The sequence below is a fragment of the Diorhabda carinulata genome, chromosome 6, assembly GCF_026250575.1.
Source record: "Diorhabda carinulata isolate Delta chromosome 6, icDioCari1.1, whole genome shotgun sequence".
In the NCBI taxonomy this organism is placed as follows: domain Eukaryota; kingdom Metazoa; phylum Arthropoda; class Insecta; order Coleoptera; family Chrysomelidae; genus Diorhabda; species Diorhabda carinulata.
In genome coordinates, this window is record NC_079465.1 from 1,683,736 (window position 1) to 1,709,059 (window position 25,324).

At 34.5% G+C, this 25,324-nt stretch overlaps 1 protein-coding gene across 9 annotated transcripts in view; it reads left to right on the forward strand.

The window, feature by feature from the left end:
- The window catches only part of LOC130895903 (disheveled-associated activator of morphogenesis 1), a 73,744-nt gene that overhangs the window by 41,600 nt on the left and 6,820 nt on the right, over positions 1-25,324 (forward strand). For all 9 annotated transcript variants that reach the window (XM_057803499.1, XM_057803505.1, XM_057803504.1 and 6 more), the window contains 6 exons: positions 11,740-11,862; positions 20,426-20,554; positions 21,550-21,705; positions 22,722-22,952; positions 23,552-23,780; positions 23,840-24,560. In XM_057803499.1, coding sequence (XP_057659482.1) covers positions 11,818-11,862; positions 20,426-20,554; positions 21,550-21,705; positions 22,722-22,952; positions 23,552-23,780; positions 23,840-24,560 — 1,511 coding nt within the window. In that variant the 5' untranslated portion in view covers positions 11,740-11,817. The remainder of the gene's footprint in view (positions 1-11,739; positions 11,863-20,425; positions 20,555-21,549; positions 21,706-22,721; positions 22,953-23,551; positions 23,781-23,839; positions 24,561-25,324) is intronic.

Here is a 25,324-nt window from a genome sequence, read left to right on the forward strand (position 1 = left end):
CAATAGTTTTTGGAAAAATGGCAATTAAACCCTTTTATTTCAAAGGGCTATTCTTGCTTACCGGACGGTCCTATCATCATATGGAAAATCGCTTTGGAAAGAAGAAGAATTGTACTAAAAATCCCCCATCTCAGTTTTTCGAATTTTAGGATCGTTTCTTTAAAATTTTGAAAAAAGTTTGACAAAATTTGGTATGGAACTGCGGTAATATCCAAAAAATCCAAGGAAACTTTTGATTTAGATTTGGGTTTTGGGAATCGGGAAGTTTTCGATGACAGAAACTTTCCCGACGTCGGGTTTCAAATATTCGGAACGTACTATAGATTTGTGAAGGAAAGTTTCGCAGTTTTGGGTACGTCTTCGGAGTCAACTTCGATTTGGTGAAAGCAACTAACTAAATCCAACTATTTCGATTTGTTTTTTTTTTCGAACTTTGCGGTAATCTATTATTTTTTTATGCCGGAAGCTTCTGATCGTTTTGGGACGATCCAAATAAGTGAAGAAAACGACAGAGAAGATTCTTCTTCTTTTTCCCGTTTGTATCTTCGCCTCATCTCGATGAATTCACGGGAACCAATAAGATTTAGTCAATCAATTCAATTTTATATTTGATTTCGTTAGTAAAACTTTTTTTTCTATATTGCAATTACCCTTTTTGGTCCATATTTTGGGTCTAAATAACCTTAACAACGAAAGTATTTGTTTACCCCACGGCGGCCATTTTTAATCAGCTGATGTTATCGCTGAATTGATGATCTTGAGGCTTTAATATTATCAGCGCCATCTATGTATCGGCCCGCGAACTTTTCAGACGATTTTTTTTTACATATACATCAAAGAATATAAAAAAATCGAAGAGTAAATTCATTATTTTTTCGTTAATAATCAATTTTTAATAGTAAAATTCAATTCAAGTATACTTATTCGCAATTCAGTTTAATATTACTCATTCTGATTATAAATTTGTAATTTCAGTTGCAGTACCGTATTTTAGAACGTGCTTAAATTTACTTTTGTAACATTGTAACGCTTTTTGTAGTACCACAATAAACACTCCTTCGGATTAAATATAGACTAGAATGTACTCAATTTTAAATACCGTAGAAAATGCATGTCATTAACTATTATTGATCTGAGCGTGAACATAAAATGTACACTTGAAATCGTAAAAAGTATTTTGAATAATTACACGATCGAATTTATCGACATTCATTTAACGAATAAACATATTTAAGAACGCTGTAGAAGTAGAAAGTGATGAAAATAATGAAGAAAACAAGTACGAAGTCGAAAAATTAAATTTAAACACAATCATCGAAGTGAAACTGTCAACTGTCAACAGTCAAGTGGCTAGAGTCGCTCCGGAGCGTTCCGAAAGTGTTTTGCAATACGGAACTGTCAGTTTCTTTACACGGAACACTAAAAACGCAACTTTCGGCGTGTAAATGAATACAGAACGAATGATAGAATTTGGAAAGAACGCAGGAAATAAATAACTATGGATAGACATTAAATAAAAATATTGTTAAAACATTCACGGAATACAAAATTCATTTTATCGTTTGGAAATGAATTTATAAAGAAAAATTACGCGTAATATTATGGATAAAAAGAAAATGACATTATAGAGAACGAATAAACGTATTAAAGAACGCTGTAGAAGAAGAAAGCGATGAAAATAATGAAGAAAGCAAGTACGAAGTCGAAAAATTAAATTTATACACAATCATCGAAATGAAACTGTCAACTGTCAACATTGAAGTAGCTAGAGTCACTCCGGTGCGTTCCGAAGGTGTTTTGCAATACGGAACTGTCAGTTTCTTTACACGGAACACTAAAAACGCAACTTTCGGCGTGTAAATGAATACAGAACGAATAATAGAATTTGGAAAGAACGCAGGAAATAAATAACTATGGATAGACATTGAATAAAAACATTGTTAAAACATTCACGGAATACAAAATTCATTTTATCGTTTGGAAATGAATTTATAAAGAAAAATTACGCGTAATATAATGGATAAAAAGAAAATGACATTATAGAGAACGAATAAACGTATTAAAGAACGCTGTAGAAGAAGAAAGCGATAAAAATAATGAAGAAGCAAGTTCGAAGTCAAAAAATTAAATTTATACACAATCATCGAAATGAAACTGTCAACTGTCAACATTGAAGTAGCTAGAGTCACTCCGGTGCGTTCCGAAAGTGTTTTGCAGTACGGAACTGTCAGTTTCCTTACACGGAACACTAAAAACGCAACTTTCGGCGTGTAAATGAATACAGAACGAATGATAGAATTTGAAAAGAACGCAGGAAATAAATAACTATGGATAGACATCGAATAAAAAGACGAAGACTAAACCAGTCAAGAAAAAAACGCTTTTTTCGCTGGTTTTTCTCGAGCGAGCTCAAAAAGAAGAAACAAATTTTTTAAATTCGATTTGCGTTCTAATCACGACGTCTATTTTCGTCTTATATGGTAAAACATTGATTGTTGAGGTCGCAATCGTATAAAATGGTCGGTCGCATTAAAATTATGTACGTAAATTGATTTATGCTTCTTTGTTTTTGTCTACAATCGATCAGAGTTATTTTTACAAGCTTAACTACCATACGGAATTGATATGCAGATACTGTTTATAAAAGTAATTATTGAAATTTATTATTTCTTAAACAATGTCGAAATTCAATTCAGGATTATATGCATTACTTGACATATTAATGGCAAATGTTCGAATCGAATTCCATAGAACTAATATTAAAGATAGAGAAGACGTCGAGAAAGAGCATTCTCTATCTTTCTCTATTAGCTTCTTATAACTTCGACGTCACGGAGATCCAATCAGAATGACATGACATGAAACTACTTTTATTATGTTTATTCATACTTTTGTTTATAATTTCGCTACGACCCACGTACCTCGACCGTTTCAAAAACGTGATCTTCAAAAACACATGTTTTTAATTTGAATATTGATACCTGTAACGGACACGTGACTAGAGACATGAAGGATAGCAACATAATATTTCATCATTAGAATTATTGAATAAATTTTACGTACGACCTTTCCGGCTCACGTTTCTTTTTTAATTGAGGTAAAAGCTGTCTAGTTGAAATGCCTGTTGAGAGATGAAAGTAAATAATTTAAATACACTGATAAAAAAGTCGTGTGCGAATTTTGCGACATCGGCTCTTGGAGAAGATCAGCAGAAGACAACGGAAAACGCCCAACTTCCAGATTTTCTTTTCCGGCTTTGGTAACCACCCCAAGATATACATAACTTCGAATTTTAATTGTATCGACAAACTTCCGATTGTTATTTTCCTTTGTGGTGTTGGCATTATCATAATTTAATTTCGTTGACTCACTGATTCACTGTCTCCGCCATTTGTATGAACGCTCTGCAGGTTTCAAACACAATAACTACAAGGCACATCATTTGGAATGTTCAGAAAAGGAATCATCGAAGAAAACCCGTTTCTAAATAATGACCAACCCTTAGGACGTTGCATCGAAAAAGTTTAGAAGTTTGAGAAAAACTTCACCTCAATAATGAGGGTCGAAATATCATGCTAGAAATGCCATTAAATGGTATATGGATGGATCAAAAACACTCTGAAAGCCTGGGCAGCGCACCAAGCATTTTTCAATCGGAAATGACTGAATTGGTGGTCTGCGACTGATTCTTCAAGATCTAAATCTTGATCTAAAGGATCCTAAACGCCTGGGCAGCGCACCAAGCATTTTTCAATCAGAAACGACTGAATTGGTGGTCTGCGATTGATTCTTCAAGATCTAAATCTTGATCTAAAGGATCCTAAACGCCTGGGCAGCGCACCAAGCATTTTTCAATCGGAAATGACTGAATTGGTGGTCTGCGACTGATTCTTCAAGATCTAAATCTTGATCTAAAGGATCCTAAACGCCTGGGCAGCGCACCAAGCATTTTTCAATCGGAAATGACTGAATTGGTGGTCTGCTACTGATTCTTCAAGATCTAAATCTTGATCTAAAGGATCCTAAACGCCTGGGCAGCGCACCAAGCATTTTTCAATCGGAAATGACTGAATTGGTGGTCTGCTACTGATTCTTCAAGATCTAAATCTTGATCTAAAGGATCCTAAACGCCTGGGCAGCGCACCAAGCATTTTTCAATCGGAAATGACTGAATTGGTGGTCTGCTACTGATTCTTCAAGATCTAAATCTTGATCTAAAGGATCCTAAACGCCTGGGCAGCGCACCAAGCATTTTTCAATCGGAAATGACTGAATTGGTGGTCTGCTACTGATTCTTCAAGATCTAAAGGACATTCCTAAACACGATTCGAAACTTTAGATTGATTAGGGACACTATCGGCTTCAATGTAAGATCGACAGTTTCCGTAAAATGCTTTTTGCCTAAACAAATATCGATATTCGATTTCCACGAATATGATTGGTATTTATTGATCTCGATAGTGCTTCTAGCGAGTAACGCTAATCGCTTTCACCTTATTTGCGGAATGTTTAGAACGTTTATAATGAAATATTTTGTTGCGTACTTTCCCACAACGAAAATCTATAACATTAACAATCTCATTGTTAATATCTTTAGTCAATAAACGACATGTACAAATAAAACATATAAAAGTTATAAGAATCCATTCGGTATACGTGTAATTTAACGCTAAATTGTAAATTTAAATCACCGTAATCTTAGATGAAATACCAACTGTTAACATACACGATAATAAGTTTAAAGACTTCCTTGGATTAACCTACGGAATATTATTAACCGTTAACACGTGGTGAATCAACGCGATCTTTTGTATCACGTGGAAAATATCTCGGAAGAGAATTGGTTAGGTTAGGTTAGTCTTCTTTTGTCTTAGGCGATAAATCCTTGTTTTGAGCTTTATCTAGAATCAAACACACTTAAACGTTCATACCAAATCGGTTGTGTTGCAGTCAAATAATCCAAATTGAGTCTAGGGATTCCAATATGGTGGTGGTATGAAGTAACCTTCAAGCTGAACGTTCCCGCAACGATCAGAATCCACCACGTCTTCATTCAAGAAGAATTAATCCCGCCCGAGGTGTGTGTGGACAGGTATCCACGCGGGAGATAAATGGACAAAGATCCCACGTTCCTCAGGATTCGTTGAGTGGTTCGCGCGTTCAAGGGATCTAACACTCTGTGATTTTTTCCCGTGGGGATCGTGTTTTGGCAAAAGGACCACGCGTTCTTCCCTTCGGGATCTTCGAATTGCAAACAGAATGACGAAATCTTCCCGGGTGTTTGTTATTTTTGCACAAACGATCACCAATCACTTTCTAAACATTCTTGAGTCTAGGGATTCCAATATGGTGGTGGTATGAAGTAACCTTCAAGCTGAACGTTCCCGCAACGATCAGAATCCACCACGTCTTCATTCAAGAAGAATTAATCCCGCCCGAGGTGTGTGTGGACAGGTATCCACGCGGGAGATAAATGGACAAAGATCCCACGTTCCTCAGGATTCGTTGAGTGGTTCGCGCGTTCAAGGGATCTAACACTCTGTGATTTTTTCCCGCGAGGATCGTATTTTGGATCTTAGAGCTGCAATTGACAACAATTACTTGGTTTATAGTGTTTGATGTACGTTTTGTTTAAAGATATTTCATTTTATTCGATTTCTTTCTTAAACGATGCATTGTTTACCTGTAAGTGGTCTGAAAGGTCAGACATTTTACCTTTGTCAATAGTTATTTGAAAGTATGCATATTGATTATCCAACGACCTTTTTGAATAGGTTGATATACAATTAAAATCTCCCGCGTCGATTTGGAGTTGTTTGAAGTCGAAAAGTTGGTTACAAACATACGGGTGGAACTGGAAAAATCGTTTTTATATCGAGGATAACGAAACGGTAATGTGTATATCATCGTTTATTCGAGACGCGTCTAATAAAATTATAATTAAGTATTTTTAAAGGTAAAATACCTCGAGGCTAATCAAAAATTATTGACATCAATCAAAAATCTAGCAACGCCTCGTTTTTAATTCTAAAAGATTAAATAAAAAAAAAAAAGTCGACGTCCTTAATCCTAATATTTTCTGAATGAAATTTATTACACACCTGTCCTAGTTTCAAATGTTTTTATACATAAAATAATCCATATTTCGTAAAATTACATCGTACGCAATGTTTATAAACCAACCAGAATTTCGCTGACATTTCTCGCAGTATTTCTACGTCATTTAATACGAGGGTTTACTGATATGTCAAATATGATTCAGGCAAACGCTATAGATGGCGCAACTTAACTATTTGTGTGCTATGACTTTGAATAAACGTCAAATGTCAACCGCCGATGCGTTTTTTGGTGTGGGAAACCATTTAAAACATAAAAAACGTTCACGAAATCGCAAACGAAATTCAACATTCGCCATTTTGGAAGGCTCGATGGGTTTCCAAACTATTGGAGACGGTTTTCTCTGCAGAAGGGAAAATCTTCTCTAAAGGGAAAAAGGCGTTAGGCAAAGCAAACAGAACCAGGTTCGCGGGTAAGATTGTACTTACTGTATTCTTGGTACTGTTAAGTGCCTTAGTACTCTAAAAACACGTGAAAAATCTCGAAACGAATGAGTATTATTCTCTAGGAAAACGCGCGTCCTCATATCGCGCGTCTAAAGTTCGCTCAAAGAAGCTCTCGAGGTAGAGGAGTTCGTGCGAACATGGCGAGCCGATTTGCTCGAGGAATTCCTCGATGGCGGCACCAGAAAGCTTCTGAAGAGCGGGCGAAAACTCTCCTCGGAGTTACATGTTATTTCCAGCGAATAATCGACAATTATATCGACCTTCTACAACAGCGAAACCCGTACGTGTAATTAAAAAAAGTCGTAACGGTCGACTACCCCGCACAAGATCATTTGTTTATCAACTATAACATGTGAACGGTCTTATCATTACTGGATGCCTCGATGAGTGGAGCGAATAATTTTATTGACATCTAGATAACGTTTCTTTCGGTGCATGCCTTCGAGATTTTTTTCTTTCTAGTCCAGTTACTCTGATAACAGATTCATTCGTTATGCTAGACAGGCCCCAAAGGCACACGCCATTCCTAAACGGAATCCAACGTTTTATTGATTTGTACATTTTCCTTATCGAAACTTTCAAATTTTTTATTTTGATTATACAGAAAATTGATGCGAGATCCCGATTTCGTCAAATTTTGTTCGCCTGGCTAGTAAGATTTTGAAGTACAGATCAAAATTTGGAAAAAAATCATTTCCTATAATCGCAATTAACGAGAATATCCAGCATTCGCAAAAAACTTTATGCAGCGACAAGTCTCGGTCAAATTGAGCTTCGCGCCGAAGAAAAATCAACACAACAACAAGAATCAAGATCAGAATGGGGCCTGATTACAAAAGGAAATCGAAAAAAGTCTTGCAAAAACGCGATCCTTGAAAACGCCTCACGGGAAAAAATCACAGGGTGTCAGGTCACATGATAATACTGGCCGCTCAACGAAACCATTCTCCTTGGATTGACTGAGTGTTGGATAATTGTCCATTTGCCAAAGTAAATCTCGCCACCATACCTCAGATCAAACGCTGTTTTTTCTCTCAAGTTTGTACAACTTTTGAATATCGAAGCCCACAAGCAAACAATAACGTTTAGAAGAGCCCACTATGGGTATTTTGATAAAAATTTCGAGGATTCGTTGGAAATTAAGCACATCGACGACTTTACCAACTACACCGTTACGGCTCGATACAAGTTTCGACGAGATGTAGGTATATAAGCAGCGAAGTTGGTATCAAATATAATAATAAATAAATATAATTAACGAAAAACCACGCTTTATAGGCACCTCGAACTAAAATGTTCAACCAATTTTTAGTCGGGGTACATGTACGAGGGGGTATCCAAAAATAACCGGCAGTCGAAGGACGTCCAGAGCGAGGTTTGTCATCAATCGACATTTAGCCATTTTTAAATCGAAAAAACCACTCATACACTCGAGTTTTTCCCATAGCATCATCTTTGTAAGTAATTTCCAACGTTAAAACAGTTTTACCGTGTGGAAAACAAAATTTCACGGTTACTTTTGGGTACCTCCTCGTATATCTTTTGGACCAAGAGCAAATGAGTAATTTAATAAAAATTCGTTCGACAGAGGATTCGAACTTTACCAATTACACCGTTACGGCTCGATACAAGTTTCGACGAGATGTAGGTATATAAGCAGCGAAGTTGGTATCAAATATAATAATAAATGAATATAATTAACGAAAAAACACGCTTTTTAGGCACCTCGAACTAAAATGTTCAACCAATTTTTAGTCGGGGTACATGTACGAGGGGGTATCCAAAAATAACCGGCAGTTGAAGGACGTCCAGAGCGAGGTTTGTCATCAATCGACATTTAGCCATTTTTAAATCGAAAAAAACCACTCATACACTCGAGTTTTTCCCATAGCATCATCTTTGTAAGTAATTTCCAACGTTAAAACAGTTTTACCGTGTGGAAAACAAAATTTCACGGTTACTTTTGGGTACCTCCTCGTATATGAGTTTTTTTGTAAACTATCTTTTGGACCAAGAGCAAATGAGTAATTTAATAAAAATTCGTTCGACAGAGGATTCGAACTTTACCAATTACACCGTTACGGCTCGATACAAGTTTCGACGAGATGTAGGTATATAAGCAGCGAAGTTGGTATCAAATATAATAATAAATGAATATAATTAACGAAAAAACACGCTTTTTAGGCACCTCGAACTAAAATGTTCAACCAATTTTTAGTCGGGGTACATGTACGAGGGGGTATCCAAAAATAACCGGCAGTTGAAGGACGTCCAGAGCGAGGTTTGTCATCAATCGACATTTAGCCATTTTTAAATCGAAAAAACCACTCATACACTCGAGTTTTTCCCATAGCGTTATCTTTGTAAGTAATTTCCAACGTTAAAACAGTTTTACCGTGTGGAAAACAAAATTTCACGGTTACTTTTGGGTACCTCCTCGTATATGAGTTTTTTTGTAAACTATCTTTTGGACCAAGAGCAAATGAGTAATTTAATAAAAATTCGTTCGACAGAGGATTCGAACTTTACCAATTACACCGTTACGGCTCGATACAAGTTTCGACGAGATGTAGGTATATAAGCAGCGAAGTTGGTATCAAATATAATAATAAATAAATATAATTAACGAAAAACCACGCTTTATAGGCACCTCGAACTAAAATGTTCAACCAATTTTTAGTCGGGGTACATGTACGAGGGGGTATCCAAAAATAACCGGCAGTCGAAGGACGTCCAGAGCGAGGTTTGTCATCAATCGACATTTAGCCATTTTTAAATCGAAAAAACCACTCATACACTCGAGTTTTTCCCATAGCATCATCTTTGTAAGTAATTTCCAACGTTAAAACAGTTTTACCGTGTGGAAAACAAAATTTCACGGTTACTTTTGGGTACCTCCACGTATATGAGTTTTTTTGTAAACTATCTTTTGGACCAAGAGCAAATGAGTAATTTAATAAAAATTCGTTCGACAGAGGATTCGAACTTTACCAATTACACCGTTACGGCTCGATACAAGTTTCGACGAGATGTAGGTATATAAGCAGCGAAGTTGGTATCAAATATAATAATAAATAAATATAATTAACGAAAAAACACGCTTTTTAGGCACCTCGAACTAAAATATTCAACCAATTTTTAGTCGGGGTACATGTACGAGGGGGTATCCAAAAATAACCGGCAGTTGAAGGACGTCCAGAGCGAGGTTTGTCATCAATCGACATTTAGCCATTTTTAAATCGAAAAAAACCACTCATACACTCGAGTTTTTCCCATAGCATCATCTTTGTAAGTAATTTCCAACGTTAAAACAGTTTTACCGTGTGGAAAACAAAATTTCACGGTTACTTTTGGGTACCTCCTCGTATATGAGTTTTTTTGTAAACTATCTTTTGGACCAAGAGCAAATGAGTAATTTAATAAAAATTCGTTCGACAGAGGATTCGAACTTTACCAATTACACCGTTACGGCTCGATACAAGTTTCGACGAGATGTAGGTATATAAGCAGCGAAGTTGGTATCAAATATAATAATAAATAAATATAATTAACGAAAAAACACGCTTTTTAGGCACCTCGAACTAAAATATTCAACCAATTTTTAGTCGGGGTACATGTACGAGGGGGTATCCAAAAATAACCGGCAGTTGAAGGACGTCCAGAGCGAGGTTTGTCATCAATCGACATTTAGCCATTTTTAAATCGAAAAAAACCACTCATACACTCGAGTTTTTCCCATAGCATCATCTTTGTAAGTAATTTCCAACGTTAAAACAGTTTTACCGTGTGGAAAACAAAATTTCACGGTTACTTTTGGGTACCTCCTCGTATATGAGTTTTTTTGTAAACTATCTTTTGGACCAAGAGCAAATGAGTAATTTAATAAAAATTCGTTCGACAGAGGATTCGAACTTTACCAATTACACCGTTACGGCTCGATACAAGTTTCGACGAGATGTAGGTATATAAGCAGCGAAGTTGGTATCAAATATAATAATAAATAAATATAATTAACGAAAAAACACGCTTTTTAGGCACCTCGAACTAAAATATTCAACCAATTTTTAGTCGGGGTACATGTACGAGGGGGTATCCAAAAATAACCGGCAGTCGAAGGACGTCCAGAGCGAGGTTTGTCATCAATCAACATTTAGCCATTTTAAAATCGAAAAAACCACTCATACACTCGAGTTTTTCCCATAGCATTATCTTTGTAAGTAATTTCCAACGTTAAAACAGTTTTACCGTGTGGAAAACAAAATTTCACGGTTACTTTTGGGTACCTCCTCGTATATCTTTTGGACCAAGAGCAAATGAGTAATTTAATAAAAATTCGTTCGACAGAGGATTCGAACTTTACCAATTACACCGTTACGGCTCGATACAAGTTTCGACGAGATGTAGGTATATAAGCAGCGAAGTTGGTATCAAATAAAAAACAAAAAAGCGATAAATGAATATAGTTAAGTAAAAAATACGTTTTTTAGCGTGGGGCTCCTATGATAATCCAAAATTAACACTTGAAATAATCAGTTTTCAGTCGATAGTAGAAAGAAAACGAATTAGCACTAATACCTATTATTATTTACGTTGTTGCATTTGGCCTTTCTGGTTTCCTATCTTTATAAATTCTACAATTAGTAATTGTAGTAGTTGTAATGCAACGCAATTCTTCCGGGAGGTTTTTAGGAGAAAATTGTTCCATAATAGAGATTATTCCGCTCCGAGCGATTGGAGTAATGATAGATATAACGTAGTCAGAAATTGCGTACAGGGAAGTAGTCAGCAAATGGGATATCGATCAAAAAAATACTAGCGATGACGTTTCTGGGCATCTTTCGTCGATTCATATTGCGAATTTTAAGCTTATCAGACTTTTTTCGCAATTTCCAGTTAAATATCATAAAAATCTTGTACGATTTTTGAGTTGCAACGCAATAGCCACAATCGGGAAAACCAACATTAGATAACGATGTTCTAGTGGCCAAAATGGTAGGAAATCTATGTCATTCGAACGACATTAACGAATCTTGGACGACCCACCAAGAGTTTTTTCGCAGTCGATCGGAAAATAAAGATCAACAGATGCATCAAAATGAACCCGCTACGCACAAGGCACTCCGGATCTTTCCGTTACTAATTATACTTTTTTACAATTTATTTTTTTTTGTTACAGGGGTTACCGAAGTGTTCATTGAAAATTCCAGCGTGGGATAATTTAACTAACGCCCTGCCTCGATTACACATTCCAGCCATGCCGGCCGTGCGGTCCAAGCGCGGCTGGTGTGGTTGCCTCCAAGTAAGTCTTCATTTACTTGTATAAAAACACTTTGAATTTGCTCGAATAGCTTTTGCTGTTTAGTATGATTAATCACGAAATGTCTCGCGTAACACGGTTCCAGATCATTCCTCGAATCGAAGGATTAGGAAACAGCATTCGTGTGCATGATAAACTTGTGGTTTTCCGGGTGAGATTTATTTCTCTGTCTTGAGGTCGGATGGATCTTTACGGCCAAATTACTTACGAAGGAGAATGATTGACGTACAATCTTGAAAATGTCGAATCAAATTTCTTCCACATAAACATTCCGAAGCCGCAGAAAATATAACAGTATATAAACTAGGAATCTGGAATATAGGAAGAGCGTGTATAGAAAAAAAAAGGGGTTACTGGAACTGGAAACAATCTACGGAGGTTGGGACTGAGATATTTTTGGGAAAATGTGTTGATTGAACATTTAAAGACGCTAAATTAAACAACGAAACATTTAAGACGCAAAGATAAGATGTAAAATCTACTTTACGTATTTTTTACCTTCGTCTTGGTTAAGCCCACGAAATAGTAGCTTGGTTTTTGACAAAAACGTCTCAAATTGTTGTCGAAATGAGTATAGAGAGGTGTCAATCCATCATTCAAGATCATAGAGATGAAACGACGCTTCGCTGTCTTTCCAGAAGGTTATTTATTGAGTTATTCGTGCCCAAGGGCTACGAATTTACCTCGTTCGCAAATACGAGATTAGTTTTCGACAAAAACGTCTCAAATTGTTGTCGAAATGACTATACAAGATGTCAATCCATCTTTCAAGATCATAGAGATAAAACGACGCTTCATTGTCTTTTCAGAAGGCTATTTATTGAGTTTTTCGTGCCCAAGGGCTACGAATTTGCCTCGTTTGCAGATTCGAGCTTGGTTTTCGACAAAAACGTCTCAAATTGTTGTCTAAATGAGTATAGAAGGTGTCAATCCATCATTCAAGATCATAGAGATGAAACGACGCTTCGCTGTCTTTCCAGAAGGTTATTTATTGAGTTATTCGTGCCCAAGGGCTACGAATTTACCTCGTTCGCAAATACGAGATTAGTTTTCGACAAAAACGTCTCAAATTGTTGTCTAAATGACTATACAAGATGTCAATCCATCTTTCAAGATCATAGAGATGAAACGACGCTTCATTGTCTTTCCAGAAGGTTATTTATTGAGTTTTTCGTGCCCAAGGGCTACGAATTTGCCTCGTTTGCAGATTCGAGCTTGGTTTTCGACAAAAACGTCTCAAATTGTTGTCTAAATGAGTATAGAAGGTGTCAATCCATCATTCAAGATCATAGAGATGAAACGACGCTTCGCTGTCTTTCCAGAAGGTTATTTATTGAGTTATTCGTGCCCAAGGGCTACGAATTTACCTCGTTCGCAAATACGAGATTAGTTTTCGACAAAAACGTCTCAAATTGTTGTCTAAATGACTATACAAGATGTCAATCCATCTTTCAAGATCATAGAGATAAAACGACGCTTCATTGTCTTTCCAGAAGGTTATTTATTGAGTTTTTCGTGCCCAAGGGCTACGAATTTGCCTCGTTTGCAGATTCGAGCTTGGTTTTCGACAAAAACGTCTCAAATTGTTGTCTAAATGAGTATAGAAGGTGTCAATCCATCATTCAAGATCATAGAGATGAAACGACGCTTCGCTGTCTTTGCAGAAGGCTATTTATTGAGTTTTTCGTGCCCAAGGGCTACGAATTTGCCTCGTTTGCAAATACGAGATTAGTTTTCGACAAAAACGTCTCAAATTGTTGTCGAAATGACTATACAAGATGTCAATCCATCTTTCAAGATCATAGAGATAAAACGACACTCCACTGTCTTTGCAGAAGGCTATTTATTGAGTTATTCGTGCCCAAGGGCTACGAATTTACCTCGTTCCCAAATACGAGATTAGTTTTCGACAAAAACGTCTCAAATTGTTGTCTAAATGACTATACAAGATGTCAATCCATCTTTCAAGATCATAGAGATAAAACGACACTCCACTGTCTTTGCAGAAGGCTATTTATTGAGTTATTCGTGCCCAAGGGCTACGAATTTGCCTCGTTCGCAAATCCGAGCTTGATTTTCGACAAAAACGTCTCAAATTGTTGTCTAAATGAGTATAGAAGGTGTCAATCCATCATTCAAGATCATAGAGATGAAACGACGCTTCATTGTCTTTCCAGAAGGTTATTTATTGAGTTATTCGTGCCCAAGGGCTACGAATTTACCTCGTTCCCAAATACGAGATTAGTTTTCGACAAAAACGTCTCAAATTGTTGTCGAAATGAGTATAGAAGGTGTCAATCCATCATTCAAGATCATAGAGATGAAACGACGCTTCGCTGTCTTTACAGAAGGCTATTTATTGAGTTTTCTGTACCCAAGGGCTACGAATTTGCCTCATTTGCAAATACGAGATTAGTTTTCGACAAAAACGTCTCAAATTGTTGTCGAAATGACTATAGAAGTTGTCAATTCGTCATTCAAGATCCTAGAGTTGGAACGAGGCTTTATTCGTAAATCCGAGGTTGGTTTTTGACAAAAAGGCCTCAATTTATTACCGAGGCAACATATTAAGAATCTTTAACGAGGCTTTTTCGTCATTAAAGAAATCTATTTATTCATTTAAATCAATTTATATTCGCGATTATTAATAATGAATCGAATATTGAATTCATTCATTAACCATTTTCTGTTTGTAAAAAATATATTTTTACCTTGACATTCCGAACCCTTCGAACAATTCATCGACCTCCATCATTATGTCATAACAAGCCAATAGCAATAAGCGTAGTCTTTACTTCATTAAGCGCATCATCATTAATTTTATTTTTTTTTTAATAATTATATCAATCAAACAACATTAAATCGAATCTGATTTAAAAAAAAATTGATGTTCTAACCACCGTATTATTTTATATCGGGTATACTAAGCTATAATTTTGTTTACAAAAAAAAAATATATTTATATATAGTTGAAGGTCCACATTCTTCGCCTACTTCACTTTCTCCTTTCTTGTTTCCGATATTTTTCCAACATTATTACTTTTACTTTAATATGTATTACCTACCAGCACGAGCGTATTTTCCATATCAGATACGAGGACATCGCGATATGTATTCAAATTTATTTGTACAATTTCTATTACGAGATTCCAATTTATATTTGTAAACATATTTTCGTTAATTTATACACCTACTTACCTACTTTATTCATGTTTATTCGAATAGTTTCTACTAGCGCGCTCTATTGTCTTCCGAGTGAAACTTGGTTATTTCGCGGATTGTTTACATTAAATCTTCTAGAAAATTTACGTTTCCATATTGAAGAATGTCAATTTACAGTTTAATATGCATTTTTTTTGTAAATATTTTACGAATTTCGCAATAACAATAAATTTAGAACTTTTTTTTTACAATTTCCTCCCTACTCTTAACTATCAAGAATTGTTAGTTATTGCATTTCACAGATATCTTATTTATTTTAATATTCGTGGCGTTAATTATACGTTTTTAATTTATTTCAACACTTCACACTTACACTAACTTATAATATAATTCACTTATCACAATCGCTTAACTAATTTATTTGAATTCTTCGATTACTTTATTAATTCGATCTGGAAACTACGACTATTTATTATAAACTAACTAAACTGCGCTACAAAAACTCCTTGTATAGACTTTCGTAGAAATTATTCAAAAGAAACGAATTTAAAAAAAAACAAACGATATCTTATTTATTTAAATACTTCACACTTACACTAACTTTTAATATAATTCACTTATCGCAATCACTTAACTAATTTATTTGAATTCTTCGATTACTTCATTAATTCGATCTGGAAACTACGACTATTTATTATAAACTAACTAAACTGCGCTACAAAAACTTCTTACATAGACCTTCGTAGAAATTATTCAAAAGAAACGAACTTAAAAAAAACAAACGATATCTTATTTATTTAAATACTTCACACTTACACTAACTTTTAATATAATTCACTTATCACAATCACTTAACTAATTTATTTGAATTCTTCGATTACTTTATTAATTCGATCTGGAAACTACGACTATTTATTATAAACTAACTAAACTGCGCTACAAAAACTTCTTACATAGACCTTCGTAGAAATTATTCAAAAGAAACGAACTTAAAAAAAAACAAACGATATCTTATTTATTTAAATACTTCACACTTACACTAACTTTTAATATAATTCACTTATCACAATCGCTTAACTAATTTATTTGAATTCTTCGATTACTTTATTAATTCGATCTGGAAACTACGACTATTTATTATAAACTAACTAAACTGCGCTACAAAAACTTCTTACATAGACCTTCGTAGAAATTATTCAAAAGAAACGAACTTAAAAAAAAACAAACGATATCTTATTTATTTAAATACTTCACACTTACACTAACTTATAATATAATCCACTTATCACAATCGCTTAACTAATTTATTTGAATTCTTCGATTACTTTATTAATTCGATCTGGAAACTACGACTATTTATTATAAACTAACTAAACTGCGCTACAAAAACTCCTTGTATAGACTTTCGTAGAAATTATTCAAAAGAAACGAATTTAAAAAAAACAAACGATATCTTATTTATTTAAATACTTCACACTTACACTAACTTATAATATAATCCACTTATCACAATCGCTTAACTAATTTATTTGAATTCTTCGATTACTTCATTAATTCGATCTGGAAACTACGACTATTTATTATAAACTAACTAAACTGCGCTACAAAAACTCCTTGTATAGACTTTCGTAGAAATTATTCAAAAGAAACGAATTTAAAAAAAACAAACGATATCTTATTTATTTAAATACTTCACACTTACACTAACTTATAATATAATCCACTTATCACAATCGCTTAACTAATTTATTTGAATTCTTCGATTACTTTATTAATTCGATCTGGAAACTACGACTATTTATTATAAACTAACTAAACTGCGCTACAAAAACTTCTTACATAGACCTTCGTAGAAATTATTCAAAAGAAACGAACTTAAAAAAAAACAAACGATATCTTATTTATTTAAATACTTCACACTTACACTAACTTATAATATAATCCACTTATCACAATCGCTTAACTAATTTATTTGAATTCTTCGATTACTTTATTAATTCGATCTGGAAACTACGACTATTTATTATAAACTAACTAAACTGCGCTACAAAAACTCCTTGTATAGACTTTCGTAGAAATTATTCAAAAGAAACGAATTTAAAAAAAACAAACGATATCTTATTTATTTAAATACTTCACACTTACACTAACTTATAATATAATCCACTTATCACAATCGCTTAACTAATTTATTTGAATTCTTCGATTACTTCATTAATTCGATCTGGAAACTACGACTATTTATTATAAACTAACTAAACTGCGCTACAAAAACTCCTTGTATAGACTTTCGTAGAAATTATTCAAAAGAAACGAATTTAAAAAAAACAAACGATATCTTATTTATTTAAATACTTCACACTTACACTAACTTTTAATATAATTCACTTATCACAATCACTTAACTAATTTATTTGAATTCTTCGATTACTTTATTAATTCGATCTGGAAACTACGACTATTTATTATAAACTAACTAAACTGCGCTACAAAAACTTGTTACATAGACCTTCGTAGAAATTATTCAAAAGAAACGAATTTAAAAAAAAAACAAACGATATCTTATTTATTTAAATACTTCACACTTACACTAACTTTTAATATAATTCACTTATCGCAATCACTTAACTAATTTATTTGAATTCTTCGATTACTTCATTAATTCGATCTGGAAACTACGACTATTTATTATAAACTAACTAAACTGCGCTACAAAAACTCCTTGTATAGACTTTCGTAGAAATTATTCAAAAGAAACGAATTTAAAAAAAAACAAACGATATCTTATTTATTTAAATACTTCACACTTACACTAACTTATAATATAATCCACTTATCACAATCGCTTAACTAATTTATTTGAATTCTTCGATTACTTTATTAATTCGATCTGGAAACTACGACTATTTATTATAAACTAACTAAACTGCGCTACAAAAACTTCTTACATAGACCTTCGTAGAAATTATTCAAAAGAAACGAACTTAAAAAAAAACAAACGATATCTTATTTATTTAAATACTTCACACTTACACTAACTTATAATATAATTCACTTATCGCAATCACTTAACTAATTTATTTGAATTCTTCGATTACTTCATTAATTCGATCTGGAAACTACGACTATTTATTATAAACTAACTAAACTGCGCTACAAAAACTTCTTACATAGACCTTCGTAGAAATTAAAAAAAACAAACATCAAACAGATTCCGCGGTTTATAAAAAGTAAGTCGAAGACGCCGAATTTTAGAATCTCAATACATCTAGACAAGACCGGATCTGTTATAGAGTATTATTCAGTTTTTGTAAAAAAAAAACACAAATAAATCTGTTGACGATATTTTGAGTTCCTGCGCTTAGAAACCTTCGGCATTGGAAGCGAAAACATCGTAGCGAATGTGTCTTTTTTAGTTTTTCGTTATTTTCAAGTAATTTATCGAAAATTTTCGCACAATATCCCTCGATAGGGTCGCATCCGCAACCCCCTAATCGCTGGGAATTTAAAAAGTTCTAAACTGTTGTGTTGATTCGGTGTACTGCCTTTTGAACTTCGTATTAGTTTTTAATTGATCGACGAGGCATCAAACTCGATGAATCGCGATGAAATCGATTAACTACATGGTTCTAAAGGAAGCCGGAGCAGAGTAGAAGGAAGAGGACTACCAGAAGATGATTTGATCGTTTCGGGAGATGGCACATGGACGTGGAAAGTCTCATTGGATGCCGCACCGATAAATTGCAATTTTTGGGCGAAGAAAACGTTGAAGATTGAAGATCCTGCTGGTTATGATGAATGCAAGCCACGGAGGGCCACGTATTACCACAAGAAGCCTACGGATGAAAACAGTTGGTGTACTCGGAGTAAAGCTGGAGGCTTTGTCTTTATGTAAGCGCAAGGCTGCTCTAAATGACACCGTTCAGAAGGTCCAATTTACGGAGGGGATTTGCTCGAAAGATGTTTGAGTGCTCAGACTTAAAACAGTCACTTAATAATTATTATTTGGATGTTTGCGTCCAAATATCTTGATTCTAACGCAAGTTTGTTCAATATTGCTAATACAGTAGGTTTTTGCATTGAAGATCTTCAATAATTTTATCAAATTCAAGTTGATTATTTCAACAATTTAGTTCTCCGATTTCTAGGATTTTGGTATAAAAATAAATCGTTTACCATTGCAGTAATCGTCTATTTATAAAAGAAAAGCCAATTATGACACCACATGCAATCGAAAATTGTTCGATAGAAATTGAATTACTATATGAAATGAAAGTAAAATATTTTTTTTTTATCTAACAACTACACAACGAATTCGACAACACACACTTTCAATACAAAGATTCTTAAATCGCATTCCTTTGGATTTAGAAAGCACAGGACCGGCTCGGGACATAAAATGTTTCGTACAGTTGATTTTTTACATAAGTGCTCAATACGATTCGTGTCTGGCGATGTATTGGACGCGGTAATCTTTGAATTTTCTAAAACTCCGATTCTTGTACTGTAGGGCTTTGTTTTTAGTATGAAAACGACTGAATTCCCAATAAATCATCTTACTAATTAAACCAACTCTGGTTTCGTAAGAAGACATTTCACCACTGGGTTAAAAGTTAGTCCCTGCCCACCGTAAACGATGTTTCGGCAGTCCCTCATCATGCAAGGCCACTGATTTTCATCGCCAGACTTAATTACAAAAAAAAATCGATAGGAATAAATAAAATTCCAATATACAAAAAACAAACTACGATTTAGCGAGTTCAAATCCAAATTACGATCGAACAAATAACTAAAATTAAGTAAGAACCCGAATCGATAAAAGTTTTTGGTTCAACCGAGTCCTGTCCTGTCATTTTTATATCCTTATTTATTTAAATACCGTCGCCACTAGCTAAATAAATCGAAAGTGATTCTTCGGTTGCCTACAAGCAATAAAGTTTAATTATTTTCGTGTAATAAATTGTCCGGAGGTCTGGGCTAGTCAGATATAGCACTCGTCCTCGGACGAAACTTGACATTTCGAAATCTGTACATTTTATTATCCAGAAAAAGTATTGTCGTTCCTTAAATAGTTACGAGAACGGTTCCAGAAGTACCCGTTCTTCGTTATTAATAATAAAATATTGGGTAGCAAAGTTTAGACGAGACCGTACGATCTACGAAAACCAGTGGCGTCGCGATTGCCCCCAATGGAACAGAAAGGCGAGAAAGAAGACAAAAATCGGTTTTTTGGAAGGCGCGTGGGTTAATTTTTTCAAAATTTTGTGTTTTCTTTGCGGGCCAGGTACTTTTGGAACCATTCTCGTATTTACAGGAGGAGTTTTATTGCGGGAATAAAAATGGGCGAAGTTATGATACGTTTTTGTTTTTTTTTTTCTTAAAGGATGATGAACCGCCCGAAATAACTTACTGCGTAGTGGAAAATACAGGTACTCTTACGCTGCAAGCCATAACCCCAACGCAACCGATGCCTTCGCAAGAAGAATTAGACGTCAAATTCGCCGAGCTTGTGGTAAGTCCTCGAGCAAAACATTTTTTTAAAATATGTTAGTCCATTAAAAGGTTTGTATGCGTAAATTTGAAATTCTAAAAAGTTTTTTGTCACTTTCGCGTCAATTTATGTCCAAACTTAAGTGACTGATCAAAACTAATAGACCCACAATCACAAAAACGGTTCGAGAAAGTGTTTTCCTCGATCACGCATAAGGAAGATATGTAACGATCGTTAACCATGTTATAATTGACATCTAATGCGGAAAAAAATGTAATTAACTCGAATTTTATTTACGCCGTTAATTAAAAAAATCGAGCTTGCCATTTCGATCGAATGTAAAGAAAAAACCAAAGAATTTTTTTATTGTATAATAACGTCGATGCGGGTAGAATGCGAGACGCACTATCCCGCGCAAAAAGTGCGTCTTTGTGCCTTTAAGGCCCAATTTTACAAATAAAACTCAAACTGTAGATATCGACTCCGGTTTAAACGCTCCGGGGGTAGTTTAAACTTTGGTCAATATTGTGAAGGGTTTTGGTAGAAAGATTTGACGAAATCGATGATGATGACGAAGAATTTATCAACATTGTCGACGCGGCAGAAAAAAGTGCTTGTAGTGCTTCTATCGAAAACGTTTCTTTGTATTCTTTGAAGAGGTTAACCAGTAGTTTAAACCTTAGTTTAATCCCCAGTTGCACGTTAGGTTGTAAAATTGAATCTAAACTAATAAACCGAGGCAACTTTCCAAAATATCACATGCAAAACGCGGCATAATTTTCCAAAAATGTGTTTTCCGTATTATCGAAATTTTCGAGTTTTTGCCTCCGGATCTTGACTATCGAGATTATGGAGTCGTTTTTCGTGACCTTCGACAATCTTCTTTACCACTTTTCTCCGACTGTTTTTGAGTTCTTGGTGTAGATATTGATTGCGGACATACCGCGAGACGTTAACTTCTATATTACTTACAAATGAACAAAGTATTTAGCATTGTCTCAAATAATTTTTTTCAGGAGGAGCTCGATTTGACGGCCCCTAATAAGGCGGCAATGATGAGCTTACCTCCGCAGAAAAAATGGCAGATTTATTGCTCAAGAAAGGGTGAGGATACTGTGGACCAAACACACGCTCCTGAACATTACATTGAAAGACTGCGAACTTTAGCGACGGTAAGTATTAGATCGAAAGTAATAAAATGACACAAAACATGATTCTGCGGTTGTGACGTAGAAAGTAAGTACGTATTCGCCGCGTTGTTGTCGTGAGTGGAGGTAATTGGTTGTTTGGTGCGATTTTTGTTTTTGTAAGGGTTTCAAAGACTATTTTAATTGAAATGATGACCTAAATAGGATTTACATCTTCGATAATGTCGGTTTTTTTGACGTTTTAATGCCAACGGACGAGGTGTTTCGCGAAATGCCCTTTTCCGATCTTTCTTGCAATCGAATTTGATTGGAACAGTTTTTTTTATACTTCTTTTGCATTTTGTTAGTTTCCTCAACATATAATTTTCCGAATCTGTACCAAACTACGACAAAAAATGACATTTTTTAAATACGAATAGATAAAACTTATATTGGAAGTTTTAAATTATTGTTTTCTCTCGAAAATTTTTATTTGGTCGGCCGTCCCAGTGTTTAAACTGTATTTACTTATAACCTCACTTAAGTCTGTTTACTTACTTTCTACGTCACACTCTGTTTAGTGACAACAAACGCGTTTTGGCGCGTCGTTTAGGTATTTAAATTTGTTTTTTATGAACTAATATTCCGTTTAAATAAATTAAAAAATAGTGCAAGGACCCTATTGAGTGTTTTCCTAAAAAATATATCGTCTTGTATACAGTTAAGTAATAAACAAGACCTAGTTCTTCTTCGGTTTCTTTTTTTATACTAAGAACGATCTATATTATTACGAAATAAGAAAATGGAAAGTTTAATTAATTGATTATAAAATAATGTTGTTATATAAAGTTGTGTTAACTCGTCAAATAAGGAAAATGGCGTTCGATTATATCAAAATTCCTACGGATAATTTCTTAGATCAGGAAACACGCGATCGTCGACGAAATTGATTCCAGATTCGAGATTTTTCGAATCGAAATGCCCGTATTCGAATCGTTTTTCTTTCTATTTTGATCAGCAGCACATAACCTCAATGATTAGTATGTAAAAACCGTTTTCAGTTGCAATATCCAGAATCGAACGTCGAAGAAGAAGTTAGATGTAGGACAAAACAAATAGATGGTCTGAAAACTGCTTTGAGAACATCTACGCACAGTTTTGTGATAAAATTCATCGAATTAGACGGTCTCGTGGCTCTATTAGATTTTTTGGAGAGAATGGACTATTTTACATCTCAAAGTACTATACATACGAGTATAATTGGTTGCGTCAAGGCGCTCATGAACAATTCGGTAAGAAATTTTTTCAAAAAAAAAAATGATTATTATTTGTATTGCAATCTTATCCTGTGAGGTAGGCAACCATACATACATAGTATCCCCTTGAAACTATCAATTTTCATACAATGTACGTCTTATACGTCATTCCAATGGTTAAATGTAAGTTTTAATTGATGAAAATCCATCAGAAGAATCAAGAATCACCAATTCTTTAAGAATTCATCGTCTTTTTTATCAAAATTACCATTTTTGGTTATAAAATATCGAAAAATCATGATTATTTTTTATATATTTCGTGATTCCGGTACGTCTGGACTTTGCGTTGACCAGAAATAAATCGAGAGGCCAGTCGTTGCGGAATCATACATATCTACAACTTAGATCGAATTTAAAAAAACTCTTTGGGCCCCGAAATAGTCCCCCCAGCTCGATATACGTATTTCTTTCGATATATTCGTTGTAAAAATTGATTTTTGGACGATTTTTCGATTTTTTAGAACCAAAAAAAACGAACAATTTCGAAAGATTCCTCATTTCATTATTATTTTTGATTCGATCTTCGTATACATCATTATCTTTTGGAGGTAACAACTAATTTAGTGTTTTTTTAGACGGGCAGAGCACACGTATTAGCACATCCGACTAGTATAAATACAATTGCTCAATCTTTAAGTACGGAAAATATAAAAACCAAAATCGCGGCCCTTGAAATATTGGGGGCGGTATGCCTCGTTTCCGGCGGGCACAAAAAAGTTTTAGACGCCATGTTGCACTATCAAAAATTCGCTTTCGAAAGGACGAGGTTTCAAGGAATAGTCAACGATTTGGACAGATCGACAGGTATTACCGAAAACCTCGAGTCTCAATATCGAACAATATCAAATTTTATATCGTTTTAGGAGTTTATAGGGACGAAGTTAACCTAAAAACGGCGATTATGTCATTTGTCAACGCCGTATTGAATTACGGTCAAGGTCAAGAAAATTTGGAATTTCGCCTGCACCTCCGGTACGAATTTCTAATGTTAGGAATACAACCGGTAATCGATAAACTTCGCGGACACGAAAACGAAACCCTAAATCGACATTTGGACTTTTTCGAAATAGTTCGGAACGAAGACGAAAAGGAATTGGCGAGGAAATTCGAAAAGGAACATATCGATACGAAAAGCGCCACTTCGATGTTCGAATTGATAAGGAAAAAATTATCGCACACCTCCGCTTATCCGCATCTACTTTCCTTATTGGAACATTGCCTTCTATTGCCCCTAGACTACGGATCTTATCCCCAACATTGGTTGCTATTCGATAGAATCGTACAACAAATAGTATTGCAACAAACCGAAGACAAAAACGCCGTTAAAGATCCCGATGTATGCCCTTTGAACATAAACGTTAAAGAAATAGTACATCTACTAGCGAAAGAAGAAGAATTAGTAGCCGCTAGAACGAAAGCCGATGAATTGGAAAAAGAAAACGTCGATATGTCGAATAAATTGGCTAAAAAGGAGCAGGAATTGGATCATCGATTGCAGGAGAAAGAGGATTTGGAAACTAGTTTGTCGAGAATTAAGGAAAGATTGGAAAAGGAAACTAGCGCTCATATCGAGACGAGACAAAGGTAAATATAAAATTTCTCTTTTAATATAAAAGTGAACGTTCGAATGCTGCCATCTATAAACGAATACCGGTAACAAGAACCACTCTTTTAATGTTTACTGTCTTGTACAAAGCTCTATTAGTATATAGTTTGTAACTTGATTAAGAGATGGCGCTGATGGTACTAAATAAAGGAAACATCTCGTGTTTTGATCATTTTTGATTAAATTTAGTGGTAATTTGAATACAAATTTTAAATTCTTCACTAACTTTTCCTAAATTTAAATCTCGATCCAATATTGGAAATACCAGTAGGGCTATAAAAATCCAAAATTCGTTTCCTAGATGTGTACTAAATCAATTTTTAATTTTAAAAAAGTCTCTATTAAACTGAAACCGCAAAATTTGTTACATCGAAATCTACTGAATCAATTTCTAACCTAGAAAAGAATAGAAACTTCTCCATTAGACTCAGATCTAAGCATATCGCTATAAACTTCCCTATATATCTAGCCTCACGGGTACTGAAAGAATATTTAACCTAAAAATTAATAAAAATTTGTTTATTAGACTTCAAATTTAGAGATATCTCTATAAAAACTCACAGAATTTCCATTCTCAAGTCTAATAAACTGATTTTTAACCTAGAAAAAAATGAAAACCTTTCTATTAGTATCAGATTCTAAAAAAACCGTACAATTTGTGTCCTGGATGTGTACTGAATCAATTTCTAACCTAGAAAAGAATAGAAACTTCTCTATTTAGACTCAGATCTAAGCATATCGC